Source organism: Zootoca vivipara, chromosome 2 (genome assembly GCF_963506605.1).
Source record: "Zootoca vivipara chromosome 2, rZooViv1.1, whole genome shotgun sequence".
NCBI classification, from domain to species: domain Eukaryota; kingdom Metazoa; phylum Chordata; class Lepidosauria; order Squamata; family Lacertidae; genus Zootoca; species Zootoca vivipara.
Window position 1 is genome coordinate 23,357,816 of NC_083277.1, and position 16,809 is coordinate 23,374,624.

The 16,809-nt window shown below is 42.7% G+C and overlaps 1 protein-coding gene across 3 annotated transcripts in view; it reads left to right on the forward strand.

Annotated features, from left to right (window-relative positions):
* PTPRG (protein tyrosine phosphatase receptor type G) overlaps positions 1-16,809 on the forward strand; it is a 584,481-nt gene that overhangs the window by 375,507 nt on the left and 192,165 nt on the right. For all 3 annotated transcript variants that reach the window (XM_035106776.2, XM_035106775.2, XM_035106777.2), the window contains exon 5: positions 4,316-4,411. In XM_035106776.2, the coding sequence (XP_034962667.2) occupies positions 4,316-4,411 (96 nt within the window). The remainder of the gene's footprint in view (positions 1-4,315; positions 4,412-16,809) is intronic.

Genomic DNA, 16,809 nt, shown 5'->3' on the forward strand with positions numbered 1-16,809 from the left:
CTACAGGTAGTGTGTTCCACTATCCCACCTGGGTAAATCAGAGGTGATCCATAAAAAAGCAAAGTCTAGTCTACTAATCCAGGTGATGTCAACTGCCTTTTAGCTCCCTCAGCTTCCAAAACGCAACCTTTAGTAGCCATTCCACCTGATCATTATTACAATTATGTAACATTATGTAAGGATTTGCTTACTTCCTTCTTTCCTCCCTATCCATTTTTCATTTTTTACCTATGCCATTATTTTTAAATTGTAGATTGTCCAGAGTGCATTAGCAGAAAGTCAAAACATAGTAATAAATATTGTAAATTAATTATAAAAACACGTTAAAAGGTATAGAAAATAACTACTAAAACAATGAAGCAACGAGAGTGACAAAAACATTTTCTTATTTTGGAATAATAAATGATGGGGTAATCCTAACCATCAATCCAATCGCTGTTGGAAGTTATGATTTGATGGCAGTCTTCTTCCACTGGACTCTGCTGCCTTAGGGACCCTCACTATCCCTGGTGAAAGTATGGTGTTGTACATGCTAGAGAAGGGCAGAAGAAATAACTTTAACATTGCTCCTTCCTGTGCACATCTGGTAGGATATAAAAATTAGCAAGCCAATTTCTCAAACCACTGAAGTTTCTGTTCCTCCAGATTTTAGCATTTTATCACTAATAATAGAAGTCACAATACCACAGTGCTAAATATACTTCAGTCCAGCTAAAATCCAACAAAGTAACCGTGGAAGCGGAATGACCCACGCAAGAGAATTTCCCCTTCCTCCCATGTGCTTCCCACATGCTCCAAATCTACTCTGGAGGATTGGACAAAGACCCAGAGCAGAGCTGAGGATGTGGTCCCATTCCACTTGCCCAGTGACTTCATTGGGGAAGAAGCTGGTGGATTTGAGCGTGCTTAACTCTGTGGGATTGTGCCTGCAAATCCCACAACCTCTAATGCAGTTGGCAGATGAGGGTGTTCCAGCAACCTTTTAAAATTTATTTCAGAAATGGGAGTCAGGTTGCAAAGTCATGCTGGTGTTTGTTTGTTTTTCTCACAAGAACAAGTAATCAAATGCACCGTGATAAAACTCTGAATTCCCCAAATATTTTTTGCCATGCTTAAAACCTCACAAAGAAATTAGTTGCGTGGATATAGAAGCTTTGCATACAATTTGGTTCCAAGCAAGAGATTTCACATCCAGCAGCAAATGGTGGTTGAGAATAATTCCTTCCTACATTGCAGCTGGGAGAGGTAATAATAATTAAAGATTAGTCTGTTCAATAGTTAGCTCCACTGAATCAAAGCAAATCGTTCAGACTACTTTCTTCAGTATTCTGAACTTGGAGTCCTTTTTTTAGCCCTGTATTCTTCCCAAAATATTTTGGCTTTCCAACAAACTCTTTAATTATTGCCTCTGCAGTTAGCTGACTGATTCATTATAACGTTGGCTGTCTTAGAAAGTCTTGCAGCTTTTTAAAACTTAAATTATATGATACCTCTGGATATGTAATAGTGATAATGGCAAACTCCCTATTGCTGGAGTACATTGGAGTTCCTGATTTCATGTAGATGTTTTCATATTTGGTCAGATAGCGAGCAGGCATATAAAACACAGTATAGCACTTTGCTCTCCTCACTTCCCTGAGTTCTTGGAGGTTCCAGGGTGATCTTTTAGAGTTTCCTCATGAGAAGAAAAAGCTGAACAGTTATGTTGCTCTTTTATTAAATTACTTATTTGCCGGTATGTTGAGCAAGGATAGAAGGCTGGCGCTAGAAATGGCAAGTCCAGAAAGAGTTGAGAGACAACGTTTTTGTCTAGGCCTTCAACTCTGTAGCCTCGTAGCCACCAGGCACCTCTAACCTTATCACAATATCAGTCCCCCTCAGTGTGATGCAACAGCATTTGAATGAGGAGCTGGTAGTCCAGAATGTCTGGCCATGAGGCGAGGACGATTTACCGTACCAATGCGACTCCACATTTCTGGCCAATGCTAAAGTAAGCCTCATGTGGGCTGGTGCAATCTACAAGTCAGGATCTGAAACCTCCTCTTAACGTTCCTATGCTTGGGAGGGATGAGTGAATGGCAACCTTAAATCTACAGTTATGAGGGCCAATGCTAAAACCCCCAAAAATATAACCCTTTGGGTTGTATTTAGTTCCAGTCCTACTCAGAGTAGAACTTTTGGATTTCATGCCCATGACCAGGCATCCCCAAACTGCGGCCCTCCAGATGTTTTGGCCTACGACTCCCATGATCCCTAGCTAACAGGACCATCTGGAGGGCTGAAGTTTGGGGATGCCTGCCCATGACTAACCAAGGTAGATTAATTTCAACAGGCCTACTCTGTGTATTCTGGTTGCGTACAACCCATAGTATATTACACTGGTAAAAAAAATTTTGGCTCTCGATCAATGCCCCTTTCCTCACTTACCCAAAAGAATATTGCAAAAATTAATTTCCTTCTAATGTTATGAGCAAAGATGGTCTAAAATGCTTTTGGCATACTACAGACTTAGTGAATATTGTTTTCTTCCACATATTGTTTTCTTCTGCATAATATTACAAATATTTTTAGACACCATATTTGAGAATTGTTGTGTTTTAGTTTTCTCTGAATGGGAAGCAAAAACGTAGTTTATGGTCGTTACTTGGGATTTTTATTTGTTTCATATAAATGGAGCTCAAGTAATCCAACCTGAAACCAAATTGTTTTTAATTTGAACATCAGTGCATGAATGTATCATGTTGAAAACTGAGTGCTGTCCAAACCTGGAGGCTGTTAATTTGTAAAAGATTGCCAGGGATCTACGAGGTTGGGGATATGAAGGCAAAACAATTAAAATTTATCCTCCAGCTCTTCCAGGCAAATGTATTTTCTGCTGAATTCCCATTGGTGCTTGTCAGGAGATATAAATATAAAGATGGCCCAAAAATGTAGCACAAATTTTTGGTTATCTAGCAATTCCCTGTCAGTACCATTTTCAGAATTGTGAGTATCTTTGCTGAAAGAATGCACACCTCTGGTTTTCGTAGTTACAGCCCAGCATGTGACCTTACGCTGAGGAAGATGGTTGAAATAAAATCTAATTAAGACCCATTAAGTGGGTTATTTTGAAATATTAGGAAGCGAACAATGTGCTGGTAAGGTTATTGGAAATGATGCTATGATTGTTAAAGTTAACTGAACATGCCCCTTTTTTCATGGGGAGGCTTCAAAGGAGGGTTGAGATAGAATATGGCAGCTGTGAAACATTGCAGTGCTCCAGTTTTGCATGTCTTTCAAGAAGCTGAGTTTGAACTCCTGCTCCCGTTTGGGCCTAGATTTGCTGCAGACCAACAAGGGCATTTAGGTATTTAGTACTGGAACTTGCCAAAATGTGTGGCATCTCTTATCAAAGTACCAGAAGAATAGGAATATGAATGAAGCTCTCTCATGTGGGTAGAGGAATGGTACGGAACTGCAGGTGTTGCTCACACTCGAAGGGTTTGTAAACATAGAAGGATGTCAATGCACAGGTGTTAGTTTACCGCTATATAGCACAGAAGGCCAGCCACATGTTGCCACCTATATGTATGGCTCTAATTTGCAGCGCATTTCTCTTAATAAATTAGGATGGCTCCTGCAGGAGAGCAGATGGAGTAAAGCTGTTTCTTGATTGCCTTCATATTTGCGTAAGCAATACATCACCATAGCTCAGCAGTGTGGCTCCATGACAACTCATCTGGCTGGTTGCAGTTTTTACTTAAACATACAACGTTGTTTTATGTGTGTGTCTTCTGTGTACATGAAAGATACAGAAGGAAAATACGTGATGCCTAACCATCTGCAGAGAGCCGGTGATCAGGTGCTTGTAAAAGCGGAAGGTATCTTCAAATAGGAGCCTTATTTGAGGTGTTATTTTCATAGCCATACTATGCTGCTGCATACTTGGATCAGTGGAGGCAGCACAAGTCTCTCCCCTGGGGAGCATTTCTCATGTTGCTCAACCAGCATCTGAGGGTTATTTGTGGGGCCTGCCTGGTGTTTTTACATGAGCAGAATGTGTAATTTTATTTAAAATGCACCTCTGGGTTATTTGTGGGGCAGAGGAATTCGTTCTTTCTTTTTTCAAAATATAGTCCGGCCCCCCACAAGGTCTGAAAAAGTTTGCTGACCCCTGCTTTAGAAACTTGTTGCAGCCCTCGGGGTTGGGGGTTCAAACATCACTGAGCCAGAGATTTCGTCTTGGTCCTCCCTGGTCTGCGAACAACGCATTATTCATTGTCCCATCCTGGACTCAATTTTGCAGCAAAATAAAATGCTTTCCATTTTTCCACAGATGCAGATTTATTTCTACAATCCTGATGATTTTGACAGCTTTGGGACAGCGGTCCAAGAGAAAAGAATAATAGGAGCCATGGCTGTGTTTTTTCAGGTAAGTTGCTCATTGACCCAAACTCTGTGAAGCCAAGAGGTGGCAAAGTTTCCCCTCCCCACACCTCCTTTCCTTATCATTACTGTTGTTGTTCTTATTCATTGAATTGGTTCTGCTTTAATGGATGCATCTGTTTTCTCATTCACACCTGTCTAAATGAAGGATATTTCCTATTGTCTGCTGTGTGATTTAAAATGTAAATAAGTTGTGTTTAGAAACATAATGGAAATATTTGCATGAATTATTCTGATTTTTATAGCTGCTTGACTGGTGCACAGATTGGAGAACACATTTATCATAGAACTTACCTTGCTATTGAAGCATGTTGCTCAGGTTCTTGAAATATTAACGGGCCTCTTAGGCTGGAAGAAAACTTTAAATTCAGATGCAACTTGCCAGCATATTAATCAATATCCTCAGTTTTCCTGTCCTCCCTCCCTCCCCAATCTCTCTCTCTCTCTCTCTCTCTTTACTGTACTAGCATCTTATTATAAATTGCCATGGCAACTAAATATCTCAAGGAAATCAGGTTTTCCAAGTCAGTGGATTTATGGAGCCCCTTTTTATAAAATGCTTTTTGAAAGAATTGAATGTTCAGTTAGCTCATTTACAGGTTCAGCACACCTGAGGACTTGTGGTACTTTGCAGGGGCCGCTTCTTATGATGGCTGACAGGTCAAGTCAGACTGAAGGGCTGTTCAGCTCCTTTGTCTCATTATATAGGAGAAATGGTTTTCCTTTTCTGAGTAAAGGATAAATTAAGGTGAAAGTGACGGCACAACCTTCTTCCAGTAGGCTGTCGCAAATTCGGGCGCACATAAGCTATGCCTTTCAGTGGAACACGTCTCAAACAATACTCAAACTTTGGGGGGAAACACCGCTCTTTTCTTAGTCATTGTATTTGTTTTTACATTCCACACTGCCTTAAGGGCTCGATTTCTTTTACCACAATTAGAATAATAAAATCATAGAATCATAGAGTTGGAAGAGACCACAAGGGCCATCCAGTTCAACCCCCTGCCAAGCAGGAAACACCATCAAAGCATTCTTAGATATGTCAAGCCTCCGCTTAAAGACCTCCAAAGAAGGAGACTCCACCACACTCCTTGGTAGCAAATTCCACTGTCGAACAGCTCTTACTGTCAGGAAGTTCTTCCTAATGTTTGGGTGGAATCTTCTTCCCTGTAGTTTGAATCCATTGCTCCGTGTCCGCTTCTCTGGAGCAGCAGAAAACAACCTTTCTCCCTCCTCTATATGACACCCTTTTATATACAGTGGTACCTCGTTTTATGAACACAATTGGTTCCGGAAGTCTGTTCATAAACTGAAGCGTTCATAAACTGAAGCGAACTTTCCCATTGAAAGTAATGGAAAGTGAATTAATCCGTTCCAGATGGGTCCGCGGCGTTCGTAAACCGAAAATTCGTAAACCGAGGTGTTCATAAACTGAAGTTCCACTGTATTTGAACATGGCTATCATATCACTTTTATTATGGCTTTTTGAGCCGGGCATTATTTTACTTTTGTATGTGTGCTTTCTGTCTCTGACTTGATACTCACTTCTGGTTATAATGTTGTTTTCTATTAATTTCCATTCATTTGAACAAGATAGTTTTAAAAATAAACCACTTGACATTAAACCAAGTGTTTCAACAGCTAGGAGGGTAATTGGCCAAATTAATTCAGTCAGAGATACCAGAGACAGAAAGGTGAAAATACTGTACTATGTGAAATTTGCCTTCACAGTTATATACATCTACAGGTATAGACATTTATAAGGTAGACCCAAAAAAATAGCATGTAGCAGCAGAGATTTCATGAAGTCTGTTTGTTTATCTTCTGCCGCCTGATATACATGCGGCATCTATTTTATTTCCAGAAGAAGTTGTCTTTTATTTAAAGTCATGAATGTGTCTTTTAAAGACACAATTGAACTGTGTTTTTATCTTAATAGATCTTAGGAGCAATAATAAAAGCATTCCCACCAATAGTTCAGTGCTCTAAAATGTGTTGTGGGAAAAGATTTGTTGTGAGTCTTGGTCGATATAAATTGATTAGACACATGAACTCAGGTAGGGTGTGTTTTTGCTACGGCTGGTTTTATTCGTGTTTGATCATTTTCCCTTGTGTTCTGTTGTATTTTAATATATATATATTTTTGATGTACAATGCCTCAGGAGAGTTTGCTTTTAAAGGTGTCCTGCATTGCTGTTAAATAAATAGCAGAAGTTGTGGGTGGGGGCTGGAGAATGCTGTTGTGCTCTGGGGCGGGGTGAGGCACATAGCCAGTGGAGTTCCAGATTGGTGGCATTGGTTTCCCACAGGTGTGTCCATGCTGCCACCATCAACGTGGAGTGTCGCCATCTTCCTTCACCCCAGCACCATCCTGGTGAACCATAGAACGTTATCAATGGGAAAATCCTGTTTCACCTGGAAAACCTAGGTTTCTAGGTCCAGTGAAACCCTAAATGTTAATCGTAGCACGCCTTTCAGGAATGTTAAGCCTTGTTATACAATCTGAAACTTTCTGGTGTGGTTTAGTTGCAGATCCAAAGATCTTTCCCATCCATATGTGTGAGCCGCATAAATAAGTAACAATGAACTATATTTTGTTTCTATAGTTTCCCCACCCCGTGTGTGTGTGTGTGTGTGTGTGTGTGAGAGAGAGAGAGAGAGAGAGAGAGAGAGAGAGAGAGAGAGAAAGAGAAAGAGAAAGAAAGAGAAAGAAAGAAAGAAAGAAAGAAAGAAAGAAAGAACAGAGAAACAGGTGGGGCTCTGGTTTGAGCTAGCTTGATGGAAATAGGAAGAACAAATAGGAAGAATAAACAAGAATTATACACACACACACACACACACACACACACACACACACGATAGGATACTGATGTATTTTGTTTCCTGTTTGTTTTATGTATAGCTCATATGTACAAATAACAAGTTTAATAAAACCAATAGTCAACAAAACTGGAATAGTGAGATGCAGTGGGTTTTTCTGGGGGGGGGGGTGCAGGGGCACACATACCCCTAATATTTTGTGAATCTAAGTTTGGCCTCATTGAGGGGCAGTATTTCAATATGAGTAGGAAAATGAGAGTAATTTTCTGTAATTTTGTGTTTTGTTGGAAGCCGCCCAGAGTGGCTGGGGGAACCCGGCCAGATGGGCGGGGTATAAATAATAAATTATTATTATTATTATTATTTATTATTATTATTTATTATTTATTATTATTATTATTATTATTATTATTATTATTATTATTCCTAAACATTTTTTTAGAAAAAAGAAAGCACTAGTGAGATGCACTATTATACCTTCCTTCCCAGTCTCTATACATACACACTCGCCCATTTACTTAAATTCTGTCTTCTGATGGATTTATCTGTAAGCCACTTTAGGACCCAATCTTGGCTGAAAAGCACACCCACCAACTGTGGATCATGGAGTGGATAGGAGACTTTGAATATTATTATCGTATCTAGGCTACCAGCAGAGGATATCAAGATCCGTGTACTATGTACCAATTGGCTAAGGTGCATGCCTGAGACTTACAACATAGGGAATGAAGACGGAGAATAGAATAGTTCTGGAAATCTGGGAAACAAATTGCAGTCGCCTCAGCTATGGGGCAATTCTGGTCTCAGTGTTCTATTGTTGGAGACGCTATACTGTGGGTCGTATTAGCCAGACATGGCCAACTTATGGCTCCTCCCACTTGCCGGATTTGGAGTTTTGGGAGGTCAGGATTTGGCCTAGTGGCTGGATCCACTTCCACACTCCTACCTCTCACTACTATGAAAAGGCTGCTTAATGGACTTGGTTTTGCATTGTTATACTTTTACAATACCCACACAGCACGTGAACATCCTCCTCACCACCTGTCTGCTGAGTCAATGGCTGTATGATTCCATATCACTGCTCTGTTTTGTTGTTGTTTAGTTGTTTAGTCGTGTCCGACTCTTCGTGACCCCATGGACCAGAGCACGCCAGGCACTCCTGTCTTGCACTGCCTCCCGCAGTTTGGTCAAACTCATGTTCGTAGCTTCGAGAACACTGTCCAACCATCTTGTCTTCTGCCGTCCCCTTCTCCTTGTGCCCTCAATCTTTCCCAGCATCAGGGTCTTTTCCAGGGAGTCTTCTCTTCTCATGAGGTGGCCAAAGTATTGGAGCCTCAGCTTCACGATCTGTCCTTCCAGTGAGCACTCAGGGCTGATTTCCTTCAGAATGGATAGGTTTGATCTTCTTGCAGTCCATGGGACTCTCAAGAGTCTCCTCCAGCACCATAATTCAAACGCATCAATTCTGTTTTACTACTTGGCTTAAAAGTTTAGTTTAATTTTTTGTTTCTTTAAGTAAAAACTAGTGGAAACTAAATTTGCAAAGGGGGTGGGAATTAAGTGGCCAGTGTTTAGAGTTTAAAATATCACAAAGCTTTGAAAGTCATGCTGAACATCAGAATATATTTCCCGGAGTTCCTGTAGGCTATTTCTATGCTCCATTTGGTTTCCATTGTGGTTGTAATCTCTGCTGCATATTGCATGTGAGTGGGAGTTAGTGAACCATGTCTTGGGAAGACCTCATGAAATAAAAAGGTTTCTCCCTAAGCTATTACAGGTTGAATGCTCCTTTTAACCTTGTTTTATGCAGCATTACAGAAATATTCTTACTATTACTGAGATTTCACTGTAATCTCTTCCTGGAAACTTCTACATTAAAAAAGAAGTCGTCGTCCGCCACCCTACCCTGTGGACTTGCTCCTTTTATACCCCTTTGCATACAAAAATACAAGGTATTGGGGCAAGCCTGTAATGAAGCACCAGTAATTCAGAGCTATTAATAGCAATTAGTGCCAGACATAGTTTACCCTGTACATTTTTTTAAACATGTCATTGTGAGACCTTGTTAATACGGTAGCCTCTTGCACATCACCGAAATTGATTAGCATACATTGATTAGCATAATATTTCCATATGCAAATTTATACATATCAATACAGGTGCCGAAATAATCATTAGAATTTAAATAGGAATGCAGTTTATTTCTTTCCATACTGAGGAAGATTACCAGGTGCTGTTGTTGGGCAATTGCAAGGCTTCTGCTCTCTCTTCTTTTAGGTTTTTTTTTTTTACCTTTAATCTGGACTTGGACAAGACAGCTCTTCAAAAAGAAGCCTCTTTCAGATAGGAATTGTTCTCTGTAAAATAGGACGCTATAGCCTCCCCACAGATGGCCGTTCAGCCTTGGCTTGAAGAGCTGCAGAACGGGGATACCTTCTGAGGAATAGGTTCTACTGTGCAACTACTCTTACTGTGAAATTATTTCTCCTAATGCTCAAGCAGAATTTTACCCTCTTGTAACTTGAGCCAGCTTTAGGCCTGACCCCTTGAGCAGCAGAGAACGTTATCTTAGTAATTGTTAATAGCGTCATTTAAGTGGCACCGCATGGCAACAGAGGAGGTTGAGGCAGAGAAAAAGTGCCTTGCTTAAAAATCCATATTCTTTGCCACTACTGTTCTCTCTCAACTCTTTAGCAATAGCTGCAAATCTTCTCTTTATATTTATATTCTGTATTTAGTGTTACATTGTACCGTGTAATTATTGGTGGCACTTTTAAAAATTAAGGACCCTCAGGGTTGTTTTTTGTTGTTGTTTTGTTGTCTTGTTTAATAATTCAGCCTTAGCCATATTAAAGTCTTCTTACTCAGTTCATTAGGTTTCAAGGACAATTGGCAACAGCCAGTACACTGGGATTGAAATGAGTGAAATAAAAAGATGTTATTGCGCCCTTATTTTGTTAGCAATGAGTGCATATCCCACCGTTCAGCCCTTATAAAGGCCTGTGAGGTGGCTTGCAATTTTATAAAGAAAGGCGGACGTTGATATTTACAATTATAATTTTTAAAAAAACAGAGCCATGAAATGTATGGGCAATCAGAGAGCTTTGCGGCACATTTAAAGTGTCAACTATTTTGTTATGGCAGAATTTTGTTCAGTTGGTCCCTTCATGGTTTGTCTACCTGCTTGTGTGAAGGGAAGAGGAAAGTGGGGGTGTTCAGGCTGCATACACTAGCACACAACTAATTCACATTGTGGCTCACTAAACCATACTTTATGCAAAATAGAAAAAAATTCCTTCAGTAGCACCTTAAAGACCAACTAAGTTTTTATTTTGGTATGAGCTTTCGTGTGCATGCACACTTCTTCAGATACACTTGAAACAGAAGTGTCAGACCCTTATATATATATATACAGAGGGTGGTGGGGGTGGGTGGGAATGGGTGATGGGCTGATGAGAGTGGTAAACCTGTAGATGGCTGTTAACGACTGCTGATGGCTGCAATTCGTCCTGGGGGGAAAAGCAAGGGCTGAGGCGCTAAAGAAAGCTTGATCATCCATAATGAGATAAGAATCCGATGTCTTTATTCATCCCAGATGGTTCCATGGTTTTAAGCTTGGTAATGAGTTCCAATTCAGCAACTTCTCTTTCCAGTCTGTTCCTGAAATTTTTCTGTAATAAAACAGCTGCTTTGAGATCTTGTATAGAATGTCCTGGGAGATTGAAGTGTTCTCCTACTGGTTTCTCTGTCTTGTGGTTCCTGATGTCAGATTTATGTCCATTTATCCTTTGGCGTAGGGTTTGGCCTGTTTGTCCAATATAGAGAGCTGAAGGGCACTGTTGGCATTTGATGGCATACATAATGTTAGAAGATGAGCAATTAAATAGTCCTGAGATGGTATGTTGGATGTTTATGGTTTAGTGCTACATGCAAATGGTGGCAATACTGGGCAAGATATATTGTAGGACCCCCGGTATAAGGCAGCTTCCTAGGTTCCCCCAGGTAGTTTTGGAAGAAGACGAAGAAGAAGAAGAAGAAGAAGAAGAAGAAGAAGAAGAAGAAGAAGAAGAAGAAGAGGAAGAAGAAGCTCTTGAACCAGTTTCCAAGCTGCTTTTAGAATTTGAGAGGAATGTAAACAGTCGCTTCTGGGGTTCTGAGTAGCAACTTCTCGAGTAAATTCAATTGTGGAAGGAACTTACGTGCCCCTCTGGGTTGTGACTGTGGACTGTGTTTTTAAATGTTCTCCGAATATTCCACTCAGAAATGTCACTTCCAGCAGCTGTCAGTACCGCTGACCTGATGAATGAATAAAATTACAAGGTTAAATAGAAAGAAAAATCTGTACAGCTGCAAGCTGCATGCGTCCGTAGGTGCTTAGCTTACTTTGTTTCAGAATGTGGTTACACACTCCAAGCGGCAATTTTGTGAAAATAGCTCTGCAGGGGCTTCGCCGCTTCTCCTCAAGGATTCCAGCCAACCTTCTTTTTCAGCTTGGAAGTAAAAGAATGTTTTGATCTCAAATCCTGTGAACTATAAAAAAAGGTGCAAATATTAAAAATTACATCACATATGATTTTTTATATTTAACGCCCATTTCTGCAACATATTTAGGCTTATGTTTCACCTTCATGTCAAGTTTTTCAAAGCTCAAATAGGTGGCTGTTCAACTGGAGTTCGATTCATTGTCTTCTTCTTCTTCTTCTTCTTTGGCGATCACTCGTAGCCAAGTAAGACTGTCTTCCATAAACACGGTTTTAACAGTGAGTCCGTAAGTGACTGTGGAGGCCAATTTTGGATCCACAAGCCCCTTTCCACAGTAGGGACATTGTAGTTCAGGCTAGACAAGGCAGGTTGGAATCTGGCTCATAAGTGAGTTCACACAAACCCCTCCATGCAGTTGGGCAGAGTCTCTCCTTGCTCTGAGGAGCTCCACCCATATACATCTATATTGGCTTAGAACTTCTTCTAAAGCCCATTGAATCTATGGATGTTGGGAAAGTCTGGTGGCAGTGGGTTGGGCTAGATTCCACGCATCATTTCAACATGTGGCTTCTACAAGTGATTTGTTCTTTAATATGGTTGCACATGTTTCATCACCTCAAGTGTTTTCAAGTTCTTCTCATTTATCTTCACAGCACATTTGTTGTCACGTAGGAGTCTGCAGCCTGAATCAGTCTTGACAACACTGAGCTTGGTGGACTAATCGTCTGGTGTGCTATAAGACAAGTCTCTTGTTCTTTTATTCCTTCCTCACTCAGGTGGAAAGGTAGAGACTTAACCATGGCCAAGCTAAGGCTAAACAAGCAACAGAGGTGATGTTTTAAACAAAGGAGCCATGGTTTTAAAGAGAGTTAAGCAGGAAGCAGCTTTGTAGCCAAATTTCATTTCAAACATGAAGCCTGAGAGAAGGACATCCACCACAGATAGAGGAGCCTTCTTGACACTGTTTACTAAACTTTTCTATGCTTTTACTGACTTTCTTGTGTCACAATTCCCTTTTACGCTTACAGGATTCTAGGCTGTAAGTTTCCATATTTTGCCCTCAGTTTAGGCCAGGGTTTCCCAAACTTGGGTCTCCGGCTGTTTTGGGACTATAGCTACCATCATCCCTAGCTAGCAGGACCAGTGGTCAGGGATGATGGGAATTGTAGTCTAAAAACAGTTGGAGACCCAAGTTTGGGAAACACTGGTTTAGGCCATTATAAACCCCACATAGGCATGTCTATGTGGTTTTCCCAGTAGTGATGTACCGTGTTTCTCATATTTTAAGGCATCGCCCAAAAATAAGCCATGACAGGATTTCTAAGGGTTGGTGAAAAATAAGACATACCCCGAAAATAAGCCATGTCGTGTAGCCCCGACCGAGCGAGAGGCGAAGGCGCGGGACCCAGCAGGAGCTCCCTGCCTGCTTCCCCGAGCCGTCGCGCATCGGGGGACAGAGCCGAAGATCGGCGGGCGCTCCTTGCTGGGCTTGACAAGCCCGGGAAACAGCGCCCGCCGATCTTCGGACCTGTGCTGTGTGACAGGCAGGGGTGGGGGGAAGCGGAGATCGTTCTCCGCTCTCCCCCCACCCCCGCCTGTCACCAAAGATCGGCGGGCGCTGTTTGCTGGGCTTGACAAGCCCGGCAAACAGCGCCCGCCGATCTTCGGACCTGTCCTGTGTGACAGGCGGGGGGGGAGCGGAGATCGTTCTCCGCTCTCCCCCCACCCCCGCCTGTCACCAAAGATCGGCGGGCGCTGTTTGCTGGGCTTGACAAGCCCGGCAAACAGCGCCCGCCGATCTTCGGACCTGTCCTGTGTGACAGGCGGGGGTGGGGGGGAAGCGGAGATCGTTCTCCGCTCTCCCCCCACCCCCGCCTGTCACCAAAGATCGGCGGGCGCTCCTTGCTGGGCTTGACAAGCCCGGCAAACAGCGCCCGCCGATCTTCGGACCTGTCCTGTGTGACAGGCGGGGGTGGGGGGGAAGCGGAGATCGTTCTCCGCTCTCCCCCCACCCCGCCTGTCACCAAAGATCGGCGGGCGCTCCTTGCTGGGCTTGACAAGCCCGGCAAACAGCGCCCGCCGATCTTCGGCCCTGTGCTGTGTGACAGGCGGGGGTGGGGGGGAAGCGGAGATCGTTCTCCGCTCTCCCCCCACCCCCGCCTGTCACCGAAGATCGGCGGGCGCTGTTTGCTGGGCTTGACAAGCCCGGCAAACAGCGCCCGCCGATCTTCGGCCCTGTGCTGTGTGACAGGCGGGGGTGGGGGGGAAGCGGAGATCGTGCTCCGCTCTCCCCCCACCCCCGCCTGTCACCGAAGATCGGCGGGCGCTGTTTGCTGGGCTTGACAAGCCCGGCAAACAGCGCCCGCCGATCTTCGGCCCTGTGCTGTGTGACAGGCGGGGGTGGGGGGGGAAGCGGAGATCGTGCTCCGCTCTCCCCCCACCTCCGCCTGTCACCAAAGATCGGCGGGCGCTGTTTGCTGGGCTTGACAAGCCCGGCAAACAGCGCCCGCGTGCACTTTATTAAAAAATAAGACATCCCTCAAAAATAAGCCATGCCGTGTTTTTTTGAAGAAAAAATTAATATAAGACATGACTTATAATATGAGAAACACGGTATGGAAGTGAGAGCTGGACCATAAAGAAGGCTGATCGCCGAAGAATTGATGCTTTTGAATTATGGTGCTTGAGGAGACTCTTGAGAGTCCCATGGACTGCAAGAAGATCAAACCTATCCATTCTGAAGGAAATCAGCCCTGAGTGCTCATTGGAAGGACAGATCGTGAAGCTGAGGCTCCAATACTTTGGCCACCTCATGAGAAGAGAAGAATCCTTGGAAAAGACCCTGATGTTGGGAAAGATTGAGGGCACAAGGAGAAGGGGACGGCAGAGGATGAGATGGTTGGACAGTGTTCTCGAAGCTACGAACATGAGTTTGACCAAACTGCGGGAGGCAGTGGAAGACAGGTGTGCCTGGCGTGCTATGGTCCATGGGGTCACGAAGAGTCAGACACGACTAAACGACTAAACAACAAGGCATGTCTAAGTTTGATAATATCTTTATCTGCTGTCACCATAAAGTCTTGAACCTGTGTCCTTTAGCTGAGAGTGTGGTTCTGTGGTGTTTGGGGATGGGAATTTCTATACCATACAGCATTTCAAAGTGGCAGGGTTCCACAGGGTCTTTTTCAACCATTCTCCTAAAAATTGTACCACTCTGCCTACTTTTTGGAAGACAGGAGTGCCTGGTGTGCTCTGGCCCATGGGGGCACGAAGAGTCGAACACTACTAAACAACTGAACAACAACAACCTACTTTTATCCTGCTGAGGATTTGGTGCAGTTGCCATGATCAGATAGTCAAGTAAGCATCTGGAAATACATGACCCAGGACAGAGTAGAAATAGAGAGGAATGAATAAATATTAGGAAAGGGGTGCTGGGTTGGGCAGAGTTCAAAATCAAAGCATAGAAGGTAAAATGGAGGAAAGCAAGCACAATATCAGTAACTGATTGCTGATATCAGGAAACCGTGAAGTTTATTTGGGGCAGCATTCTCCAACCTGGAGCCCTCCAAATATTTTGAAATCTAGGGAATCCATTCCAACTGGCTGTAGAAGATTGACCAAAGGACTAGAAAATGCTACTTGTAACAAAATGCTACCTTGGAAGAAAAGAGGGCTGTGTTGTTCCCTTTACTTTCTGACCTGATAGACGGATGCTTCAGCCCGAGGATGGACCTGCATGTGACATGTAGTTCCATGATTTTTGGGTGGGGGCTTGTGGGTGAAGTTTGACCTTGAAAACCAGAACAGAGTCAGAAGGGCTTTTGAACTCTCCCTTCCTGAAAATTACAGTGGGGGGGGGGAGAGAGATGCTTTAACACCTCCTAGGTAAAATATACCAGTGCAGTGGTGCCTCGCAAGACGAATTTAATTCGTTCCGCGAGTCAATTCGTTTTGCAAAAAATTCGTCTTGCGTATCGCGGTTTCCATTGCATTGAAATTTCTTTTTTTGCCCGTAGGAACGCATTAATTAAATTTCAATGCATTCCCATGGGAAACCGCGATTCGCAAGACGAATTTTTTTGCAAAATGAATTCGTCTTGCGAGTCGCCGTCAGATCGCAAGACGCATTCTTCTTGCGAAAAATTCGTCTTGCAGGGCATTCATCTTGCGAGGTGCCACTATACTGTACACATACCTCTTTCTAATGCACTTTAGCAGTCTCCTGACCTCAAACCATGACTTAGTTCAGTGGCATCCTTATCGAGACTCTAGAGAAATGGTTGATGATGGAACATTGTTCACATATATAAGAATTATGTTTGTGTGGTTATGCAAGCAAGAGTGCTGAGAGGTGTCAGAGATAAAATAAAATAATATAGTGCAACTGACTTTCGGGTTTGGTGCACAGAGTGCAATGAGATTGAGTGTTTGTGGGGGGGGGGGTTGGCTAATTTCATTGTACATTGACAATAAAGGTATTATTATTATTATTATTATTATTATTATTGTTATTATTAACTTGAGTTGCTAGTTTGATCATATGTGTTTGTTTGTTTGTTTGTTTGTACACACACAGACACCCCTACCTACCTTGTTTTGTTTATTCTTTTCTGCCTGTGCTCTGCCAGCAGGCATTTAAAGTCCTTGGATCATGATGGTAGCAACCTGCTGTGTTCTGAACTTTTCTATCCACAGGTTGACTGTGTGGTGTAAGAAGAGAACATTCTATAAGTGCACATTTAGAGCTCCCTTTTGTGGTATGAACAGTTGCATGGTAAATTTCAGTACAGCACGGTAACATGAAAACTCAGACCTTGGCTGCGTTGTCTCCAAAATGGAATACCTTAATTTGAAATCCCGTTGTGGAATGAGACTCTTAATGCCTGTTGAGTTACAGCACGCACGATATCAGAACACGCACCTGTGCAGTGTCAATGGAGATTTATCATAATGTCAGTTAGTCTTTCCTTTCGTTGGGTTATTTAATAAATTTATATACCCTCCCCTTTCATCAAAAAGCCACGGGACAGTTTACAACATGCAATATAATAAAACAATATCATGTTTTATAACAGAATG